This window comes from Melopsittacus undulatus, chromosome 4 (assembly GCF_012275295.1).
Source record: "Melopsittacus undulatus isolate bMelUnd1 chromosome 4, bMelUnd1.mat.Z, whole genome shotgun sequence".
NCBI classification, from domain to species: Eukaryota; Metazoa; Chordata; class Aves; order Psittaciformes; family Psittaculidae; genus Melopsittacus; species Melopsittacus undulatus.
Genome location: NC_047530.1, coordinates 96126319 through 96136850, shown reverse-complemented (window position 1 = coordinate 96136850; position 10532 = coordinate 96126319). Strand labels below are relative to the sequence as shown.

The 10532-nt window shown below is 43.1% G+C and overlaps 1 protein-coding gene across 1 annotated transcript; it reads left to right on the top strand.

Annotated features, from left to right (window-relative positions):
• Positions 1–534: 534 nt before the first annotated feature.
• On the top strand, positions 535–2034 carry LOC115945658 (homeobox protein vent1-like). The gene is made up of 3 exons (XM_031044625.2): positions 535–772; positions 950–1188; positions 1675–2034. Exons 1-3 carry the CDS (start codon positions 535–537, stop codon positions 2032–2034), a joined length of 837 nt encoding a protein of 278 aa, XP_030900485.2.
• The last annotated feature ends 8498 nt before the right edge of the window (positions 2035–10532 follow it).

Sequence of the window (10532 nt, the reverse complement as noted above, 5' to 3'; positions counted from 1 at the left end):
TAGCTGCCCCCCACCGCTTTTCCCAGGGATGCCGGTCTCCGCAGCTCCCCCGAGGTGCAATGCCCGGGTCTGGCAGGCCCTACCAGAGTTACCTTACCCCTCACCCTTACCCCTGCCCTGGCCTCGCCCTGTGCTCCGACGGCACAGGCTAGTCCGGCCCGTTTCTGGCCTGGTTTGGGGTACTTGCGTAATGTGGGACCCCATGGCTGAAAAGGAAGTGGGTAAAACGGAGCTGTTATCGGCACCGTCGGCATCTTTAAACGTCGTTTGCGGGGCTGGGCTTGCCCTTGCCGAGCTCGCCGGGGGAGAGGGGCAGGTTTGCACTTCAAGGGGGTCTCCCCGGCCCCGCAGACACGCTGGAGCCAGGGGCTATAGACATTTGCCAGACGTGTGAACTTTCCTCCATGCTGGCAGCTGTTATCTCTGCTCTATTCCCACTTTGATGTGGGTTCACACTTGCAAACGAGCCCACCCGGGACCGGAGCGCGCATATAAGAGCGCGCCGAGCTCGTAGGTCCCCTAGCCCCTCTCACCATGAGCCAAGCCCAGCTTCCTTCGGCTGAGACCAAGCCCCAAGGGGTCAGGCCTCACATCTGCTGCGCACCTCCTCCACGACCCCCCACTTCCCTCTGCAGTACCCCACTCGTGGTCAGAGCCGAACCCCGAAGGGGCGGACAGCAGCCGAGCCAGCCGGAGGACAGCAAGCCCTGCTCAGCCGAACCCGGCCGAGACAGTTCCCGGGAGCCTACCGAAGCGTACCCGTCTGAGCCAGGTGGCTGAGAAGGGACAGGGAGGAAAAAGAGGGGTGTGGCGGGTGGGGAGGGGAGGGAGCAGAACAGGGGACCTTGGCTCCCGTCTGTGCAACGGCTTGTCAGACGAAGGGAGGCGGAGGCATTCTCCTCAGCCGGGGAAAAGGCCTAACCGGTGCCCCTTTCTTCCTCGTTTGCAGCCCCCGACAGCGGCTGGCTGAGCGCCGACGAGTCCTCGGGCTACGAGAGCGAGAGCGCGGGGGGGGAGCGCGCCGCTGCAGCGACCGAGGGGGAGAGCCGGGTGCGGCAGCGGCGGGCGCGGACCGCCTTCACCTCGGACCAGGTCTGCAGGTTGGAGAAGACCTTCCAGCGCCAGAAGTACCTGGGGGCCTTGGAGCGGAGGAAGCTATCTGCTGCCTTGCAGCTCTCGGAGATTCAGGTGGGTTCCAGGGGAAGCGGATTCCGATTTCGGTCTCGGCAGTCTTGCTTCGGCCTTCTTTGCACTGAACAGACGTAGCTGTCTTCAGCTGGATTTATTCGGGTCTGTGGGCCGGGTATTAACGAGTTAGCAGCCTGGAATTTGGGGACACTTTCTAAAGGGAAGGTATCGAGGTTCCTTTCTTTTTTAGTAAGATAAGCTGCTTGTCCTCGATGTGCAGCGATCTGTGTAAACCTTGCGAACCTTGTATAGGGTCTTGAAGACTCAGTGATTAATCTAAATTTGCTGAAAGCAGTCACTCTTCCTTTCTACACCCCCCAGATCCTCTGCCTTCTGTCAACTAGGGCGAAAGTCCACCTTTGTCAGCTAAAGTAGAAAATGGCAGAAGCAGCTGAGCTACAATTGTTCATAGTGTGCGTGTTATTTTTTAAGCAAAGTCCCTAATTTGTCTCCTTCACCCTCCACCCTGCTCTTATCGTTGCTCAGATCAAGACATGGTTTCAGAACAGGAGGATGAAGCTGAAGAGGCAGATACAGGACAACCAGCACAGCCTCGTGGCTCCTGCTCCACTCTACAGCTTCCCCGCAGGCACCTCCCCGGCTCTGTTCCAGGATGGGTTCCGCTACCCCTTTGCCTCTCAGCACCAGAGACTCTTGCCTTTTGCCCCGATGCCTGCTGTGCAGTTCGGCTTCTCCTTTCCCGGATATGACGCATCGCAAAGTACCTACCACTTCATGGCAAATGAGCTGCCCTACTACCATCGACACTTTCTCCCTCATCCTTCCTTCCATCCAGTTATTCAGAACAAAATGGACAAACAATGTCACCCTGTATATGCATTATAGTGAAAATGAAAAGGGGCAGGCAGAGGAGAAAAGTTGTTGCATACTGTGATGTATAGTGTGCTTGGAACCTCATGTCTGATTTGGAAGAGTATGTTTATTATTTTAAGTTAAATGTGAAAACGAACAATTTTATATTTGTATTAAATGATATTAAAATTTATTGGATGTGATGTCACTCTTAGTATTTTATTTGATGTTAATATTTTTATTTTTTTTTTAAAGTATTGGTAGTCCAGGGAACTGGAGGGTGAAAAGCCATAGCAGAAATTGCTTTTGCAAAATTTCCCATGGTGAAGGGCAAAGTTATTAAGTTTAGTCTAGATGGACATGTTAAAAGAATGGTTTTCATTGCATATAAATAAAATCTGAACAGTTATGTGTGTCAACTCTATATAGGATGCACTTGTACAGTGTAATTGACCATGGTCACCTGAACTTCAGTTTGGGTAATGGAGAAGGATTTGTATGTTTTAATACATCTTACCTGACTTTCCTATGCTTATGCTGAGTGTTGCAGTTTACGCTGAACCCAGGACACTGAGTTCTGTCTTGTTGAGTGTGTTTGGGAACCTGGACCGTAACAGTTGCATCACACCGTGCTTTTGGCTGAATGCATCCTCCAGAAGGAAGGATAATCTGCTGATGAGCTTCTTTTCTGGGTATTAATCAATGTATCACTTTGTATTAAAGCTGAATTGTATTGGTTTATAGCCATATTGTTTAATGGGATTTTTCACCACTAAATGCCCACTATAACTGCATTTTTAAAAATTATTAGTTTATTTTAAGTAAATTAAGCCCTTTGGAAGAAAAATTTAAAGTGACTTGCTAAAATTTGTGTTTTGACAATCCTGAAATCTGTTAGATTTTTGTTCTTCCTGGGATCTGGTTTTGCTCCTCTCCTGAAAGAGCTGGCTTAACACTTATTTCTTTTAATCCGTTACACTTTAATAAAGTTTCTTTAATTTGCCTCAGAAGTCTCATAAATGCATTAGAAACTAAGTTGATTGATTGCTGCATTGTAGTCTAAATTTTCCTTCACACTCCAACCCAGGGAGCCTATGGGCTTGTCACTTGTGAAAGGACAGCTTGAAAGTGGTAAGGAGAATTTTCTCCAATGATGCTGTTGCAAACCAGTTATAGTCTTTAATACCAAGAGGATCCAGGTTGACATGTTGGAAGAAAATTTGCTGGTCACTTGGGGAAGTGAAGTGCCTCTTCCTTACATCTTACAGTTTGTTCAGAGGGCTGAGAAATGAATGTGTTGTCCCTTCAGCAGCCCAGCTGTATCTTGGAGTGGTGCTTAGTGTGGCACTGAGGGGCTGTGTGGTGGGAAAAATCTTTTCAGGTGTGTCTTACCCTCCCCCTGGATAGGAAAGATCTGAGTGCTTGAGAGTGGGTTCAGATAAAACCTTGCTGTGCCATATTCAGGGATTTCCTTTTCCTCAAAGGTTATAATCAGACAGGAGGTGAGACACAGGATGCAGGAATTCAGATGAAACTTGTTCATGTCCCCTTGTGCATCTCCATATCCCTGATGTCTACTAAAGACTATTTCAGCTTTGCCCTCTTTAACAACACAACAGTTAATGGAAAGGCACAAGGCTGTTGTAGGCCCTGCTTATCAACTTTTTTGGTTGTACTGTGTGGATTGTCTTTTTTTTTTTCCTGACAATTGCAAAATAGTCTAACCATCACCTGATAAATAGATTATGATGCTTGGGTGCAGGGAAATGTAATCACACCTGCTGCAGTTGTTTTATACTGATGCAAGATATCTTGTTTCTCATTATTTCCTGAAGTCTTAACTTTGCTATTTTTCATAAAGCTTGCTTTGGGAATTTTAGGAACAGTCCTAACAGACTGCTGCAGTTTAAAACTAGTGAGGCGGTCAAGCTACAGCTGAAGCTTTAGAAGTAAAATCAAAATTATCCGATTTTGAGTGTTTCAAGAGACCTGAACTTGTGAACAACTCCAATGCTTTCACCAGCAAATTTAAATTATATGTATGTTTGACATTGGCTCAAAATACATTCTTGCCAATTAATTCCTTAGCCTCACTTCCCTTTAAATGCATACATGGACAAACGTGGGAGGCAACTTTAGTTTTTTGAAGAATATACAGATAAAAGAGAACACTGGAACAAAAGTTGTTCAGTTTTGTTCTTAGGGCTGCCACCTTTGATAGCATTTTAATTTCTATTTATTTGTTATAGTTTACAAATCTTTCTCTAAACCCCCACACTAGTTGAATGGCCAAAGTTTCGAACATTCGTCTATTATATGATTAGTATGTAAACTGAAGTGTTAAACAGTACACCATTTTTTCTGTGGGGCTCCCCACATGATTAGATGATGGAAATTTATTATATAGATAGAATTTATTATATAGAATATAATATATTATTATATAGAATATATAGAATTCATTTTGGATAGGAAAATTTATATAGAAGGTTCAATGCAGCATAATGAAGACTGTATTAATTAAAGTTTCAAGTCCTCTGCTTTTCTAGTACAAATCCTTTCTTCTATGTTAAAACATAAACCCCAACATTTGATTAAAGCATTAAATTGAATCAACAATCTATTTAATATAAGAAAATAAATTAAATAATTGTTCTTCAAGATATTTGGCAGTTCTGATTTAGACTACAGGCAATCTTTGTCATTTTTAACAGGAAGGAAGGTATGGTTGGAACCTCAGTCTTTTATCATCATCAGTTAGAGTAATTGCGTGAATTGCAGAGGAGTAACAAGATACTCCTGGGCTGGAAGGCAATAGTAATGCCAGACTTGGCAAGACTGGGTGAAGAGATGGAGCTGCAACAGAAGGTAACAACAAGGCAGGGCTTGGCATAGCTGGGTGAAGGGAAACTGGATAGGTAGAAGAGATGTTGACATCCGTCCCATGAGAACAGTTGAATATAGCAGTATCTCGGTAACAACGACATGGCAAAAACAAGCCTGAGAAAAGAGCTTCCACTCTGGCATCTTGAGTCTGACGTTTAAACTTCATACGACGATTCTGGAACCAGGTTTTGATCTAAGGGGAAAAAAAGTTAAAATTAAAAAAACAGGCGTTTGTCCCTCTTCCATAGTAATCTTGAAATCAGACTATCAGAGTGACAAAATATATTAACAGTTATAAGAGTCAGGGCTAATAACATTGATCTATATTCAGTAGAGCAATTGTTTCGGCGTAAGGAGGAATCAAGCTCTGACAACTCTGTGACACACTGCAAGCCAATTACTCAGTTGGACCAGGACTGTAACTCAAGACTGCACAATGTTTTTTTTTAAAGTTTTTACTTAAAAGTGTACTTTAAGTCTTCACTGTTCATTTGGGTATTGGGCTTAACACAAAACATGCACACAGTGGACACAGAGCTGAAGCAGGGGTGTAAGCTCGATCGAGCTGGTTCTCTGCCAGAGGGGTAGGGCTGGCCAGCCGCCTGACCTACCGCACCTGCGGGAGCTGTCACTCTCGCTGTCACCCCCGAGGTTAACGCGGTGCCCGCCAAGACAAGCAGGGGCCGAGGGGTCTTTCCTCTCCCGCAGCTTTCTGAAGGGGTGCTTGGCCCGTGTGCCCTCGGGCGGAGCCAGAAGGGACCTCACCTGGCTCTGGGAGAGGTTCAGCACGGCCGCCAGCCGCCGCTTCTCGCTGGTTCCGATGTAGCGCTGCTCGCGGAAGCTCCGCTCCAGCTCCTGCAGCTGAGCTGCCGAGAACTTGGTGCGAGGCCTCCCAGTCCCTGCGCCGGCCTCCGCTTCACGCCCGAGGCTGCTGCGGTCCGCGACCTCCCGTTCCCGGCTAGCGGCTGCGGGGACACGATCGGGCGTCAGGGCGGGGGGGGTGGTGGTGGTGGGGAGGGGATGACGTAGGCAGCGGCCGCACGCGCGGCTGCTATCCTCCGACGGCATCACTCGCGGTGACCGTTAGCCCAACGGCCGCCACCAGCGGTCCCGCAGCGCGACTCACCGCGGTTGGCTGCGTCCTCTCGGCCGCCGGTGTTCCCGGTAGGGGACCAGGGAGCTGCGGCTGTGGGCTGGGTTCCGCCGCGGCTGCTCTGAGCCAGCCACTCCACCGAGAAAGGCCCCTTCTCCATCTCCCACGCTGCTGCCGATCCCCGCTCACTGGGGCAGCCCTGGCTCTGGGGGCAAACATTTAAAGCACCTTCCGCGACGTGTTTTCTGAAAAGGCTGCAAAGCATCAAATGAGACAGAGGACAAAGGATCTTATTGAGAGGTGCTTTAATCTCCCCTTTGAGGTGATTGTTACATCCGCCTAATCTCTGAACGCAGCAGTTAGCAGAACTCAAGGCTACCTGACCTGGCGCCAAGTTCAGCTGAGTAGTCTCTTGACCACGTAGCTGCTGGTAATTGCATCATGGTCAGTGCTTTTTATGCTGGCCAAGCAGTCCTCGACTCTCGATCCACGCCGTGATTTTCTATGTCTATCTCCCGGTATGAAGGACAAGGGTTCAGACAGTACTGGTAACAAAGATGGATATAGGGAGGCCTATTTTATGAGGCTTAAACCCAAAGCTGGATCCCCTTTTGCCTGTTTGATGCAAAGTTTGGAATAATCCTGTTGCCTTTCTACTGGCAAAGGAGTGACTCAAGGTAAGAACAGGTAGTTCTGGAGCTTGCAAACAGGCAAAATTGTGGAAAAAAACACTGATTCTAGTATTTTCCCAATATGCCTATGAGTAGCACACCACTCTTTACGAAGTCAAGGTGTGTAGATGTTGTTTCAATTAGTAATTAGTTGGAAATGCAAAGTTAAATATTTTTTCACTGCTGTCCATGAGGCAGAGTGCTGCAATTAGGACTCTATCTTCTTTTGAAGAAGGAGGTACCGCTGTTGAGTTCAGGTTATGCAGTATCGGAGACTTAACAAAGTATTCCAGGAGAGAAGGTTTGAAACCAGATCACAGTAGCATTAACCTGGCAATTTGTTAGATCATTCATAGAAAGTAGGGTGGGAAGTTTTGACTTATCTAAAAGGTAATAGAATAAGTTAATTCTTATTAATTTATTTAAGAATGAGATTAAGTGATATGCACTTACATTTCATCCTATTGGTCAGAATCAGAAACACTGAGAAAATTACTGTTCAACTCTTAAAACTCTATCTCCTTTCTCTACACCCTAGGAAAGAAATGTATGCATTTCAAAGTAAACAGTTTTGATGTTCTTATAAAGTAGATCAAAGAAGAGGAGTGTAAGCTGTTCAGAGGCAGTCTGTTCAAGGATGATTCAGATAAGGGTGAGAAAAGAACCACTTTTAAGGCCTGAAGTGGGCCTGGGATGGCACAGTCCTTATCCTTGCAAACACAGGCTAACACATTTACAGGTTGTTTCAGTAAACAGTCACTACTGCCCGAGTTTATACAGTCACAGATAATGAACTAGCTTTCAGGCAGAGCTGAACGTGTTTGAGACAACATGTTAATTCTTAGACTTCAAAGAACTTCATGTCACCTTTTATGGACGGTGATGTATTTGTAGTGAGATGGCGAAAGCCAGATAATGCTACCCTTATAGCTCTTTTTCTTGTAGGATTTTCTATGTTTTCTCAGGCAGGAATATCGTTTTCTCCTATAAAGATAATGGAATTTGCATGCTTTTTTGTTAAGTGTGCCAAAGCATGATGTAAGAAAGACGTTTTTAGACACTGACTTTGAATATTCTTCATAAGTACGTCTTCAGTTGTAAAATTTTTTGTTCTTGTAATAATGAGAAAAAAAATCTATTACCCGTCTGGGCAGACTGCTTTTTTTTTATTTTTTTTTTTAAACAGCATGAAACTTCTGGGAGGTGACTATATAGGCTTCGAAGAAATGACTGTGCATAGCTGGCATTTATGTTTTATTGAAAATCTTTTGTGAATAGACTAAAAGGGTTGACAGTGGCATTGTCTTTAGATGCTTCTAATTCCACAATCAGCAATCTACAGCTTTTAAAAACAATTAAGATGCAAGTTAGAAGTTACAGCTTTTTCCCCCCCCCCCCTTTTTTTTTAATAGAAATAAACCCACAGGCACCACTATCCCCAAAAAATCCCAAACCAAACCCCATAGAGAAACCTGCAGGGATTTTTTCCTGCATTTATTAGATGAAATTGACCTTAAAAGTCTTGAACCCTGTCCTGTAACATTTGGGAATAATTACTGGGAAATAATCCAGTATTGAGGACAATTTGTCTGAAATGGACCATTACATATATTTTTAGTTAGCTTGGTTTCTAGTCCTACATACCAGCAAATTGGTCCCAGAAAGAGCAAAGTTTGTTCTGGAAAAATGATAAAGTTATAGACAATTTCTGATGTGAATTGTTGAAATATATTCAATGTTACAAGTAACATTTAATCAGAAGATCTTACAAGAAGTAAGACATCTTTCCTTTGTTATGCTACTGTTTCTAGGTTTTCATTTGTTATTTGTTCATCTATTAAAATGAGCACCATATTTTTAAGCAACAAAAGGATTGCCAGTTGTCATGTTTTTAATTTCTATTCTGGTGATAATGCAGCTTGTGGGTTTGTGTGTTTGGCTTTAAATCCTTCAATCATTTATCACACTATTATCTAACTAGATTGGAATAATCCATTTTATAGCTTTTAGGAGAAAAGCCTTAATTTCAAAAGACACAGGAAGCTAATATAAAATGCCTGAGTAGTCTTTCAGGCTTATGCTATGGTTAGCCTGGTGAGGCTTCCTCCTCTTCTTTTTTGTGTTTTTCTTTTTCTTTTTTTTCTTTTCTTTTTTCCTTTTTTTTTTTTCATGGTACTGAATCACCTGAGAAATTCTTCAAGAATTTCTCTTTACATCCTCTGAAATAGTTTGCTTTTGAAATTGTATCTTGGAGCCTAAGAGTAGGGATTTCCACATTACCCAGCTCTTTTTGAAAATCAAGTTTCTTTTTAAAAGGTGGTTCTGATGGGGAATCTCCTTTGCTGTATCTGCTGGTGGTACTTGCATAGATTTGAGTCAGAATTACTCTGGGAATTTTTTCTGCTGAGGATATTTTTGCATTAACACAATACTTTAAACCCACTGCTAGTAGTTTTGATCTATAATTGTAAACAACACAGGCATACCATTAAGAACTTTTGCTGCTTCTTGGGTAAAATAAATTGTATTGACAACAACATTTTTGTGTTGGTGAAACTGTTAGCAGAAAACCTTGTGCAGACAGAAAATAAAATTAGCTCTGGTGGCTGTCCATGTTTTAAGTAGTGGTTCATTTATTGTAAGAAGTAGATGACGTAATGACTAAACTTTCTTGTGCTGATGTGTGACTGCACGATAAAAGGTGTGTAGTGTTCTCCTGTGTTAGAAACTCGATATGTGTTTTGATTTTAAAGGCTTTTAATACTATTTATCATTGTTTTTTTTCTGCAAGATCCTTCTGTTTCCTTCAGTTGATATTTAAATTTTGGTGGTTTGGGTGTTTTGTGTGTGTCTGCTTGGGGTTGTGGGTTGGTTTCTGGTTTTGTTTTTTCTTTTTTTCTTTGTGGGAGTGGGTTGTCCTAATTCACAACAACAAACTATTTTTTGCCAGGCAGGCAACTCGACCCTGTAATGTTAGAAAAAAAGAGGGGAACTCCAAACTAAAGAGGGATCGTCAATGGGTATGAAGGTGCTAAACACAAGAAAACATATGCTTTAAGTGAATTATATTTTTAAATGCTAATGTTCATGCACTGAGTATTATTATGATGATTTGCCTAAGATAGAGGACATGGCTTGAGGCAAAGCCCCATTTAAAAGGCTTTGATGAAGTGATTGTAATGCCATAAGCGACCATCACATGAGAGTAATTACAATTTAAAGGGTAATTGTCTTGAGTTTCTAGTTAGCAACTCACAGTTTACTGCTGTCATTTAATGATAACATTTCTTGACTGAGATCTCAGTGAAAATGCTTTATATCACATACAGCTATGTTTTATTTTGTCCAAGTCTCTTGTTGAAATAACTTTATGGAGTGTCTCTTAGTAATTGATATGTTTTTAGTCACTGCATCAGTTGTGAAGATAGTAAAATCAACACCATGAAAATAATTATTGCTTTGCAGGAAATTATGGAAAATAATGCATTGAAGCTGTACTAGGATTTGTCAGTTTTCTAGCAATGAAAAACACTGGAGACAGATTAATTCAACCATTTGAACAAATATTAAGGGCATTCATCATGTGTTATGTATCATGTTAATTTCCACCTCATACAAAGGACACACTTAGTTAAATAAAATGGGTTGACTAAAAATAACAGCTCTCTGTTGTTGAATGGAGTTGTTCCACTGCTCCTCCCTGTTCTCAGGCATGTTTTTCCACCCATGAACTGACTTTAGCCAGCCCTCTGATCTATCAGGGAGTCCATTTTAGGTTTCTAAGCCAGCAGAAAAAAAAAAAAAATAAAAAGAAAACCACATGGCTTTTAGCAGCGAGAAGTGTTAAACCCACTTACTGAAGAGCTGGATAAGCTCTGTAG

Bases quoted from the DNA above. Each gene is read 5' to 3' on its own strand.
- LOC115945658 (XM_031044625.2), top strand. From the start codon at position 535: ATGAGCCAAGCCCAGCTTCCTTCGGCTGAGACCAAGCCCCAAGGGGTC. The intron at 773-949 runs GTGGCTGAGAAG...CCTCGTTTGCAG, and splicing joins AGCGTACCCGTCTGAGCCAG to CCCCCGACAGCGGCTGGCTG. The intron at 1,189-1,674 runs GTGGGTTCCAGG...ATCGTTGCTCAG, and splicing joins TGCAGCTCTCGGAGATTCAG to ATCAAGACATGGTTTCAGAA.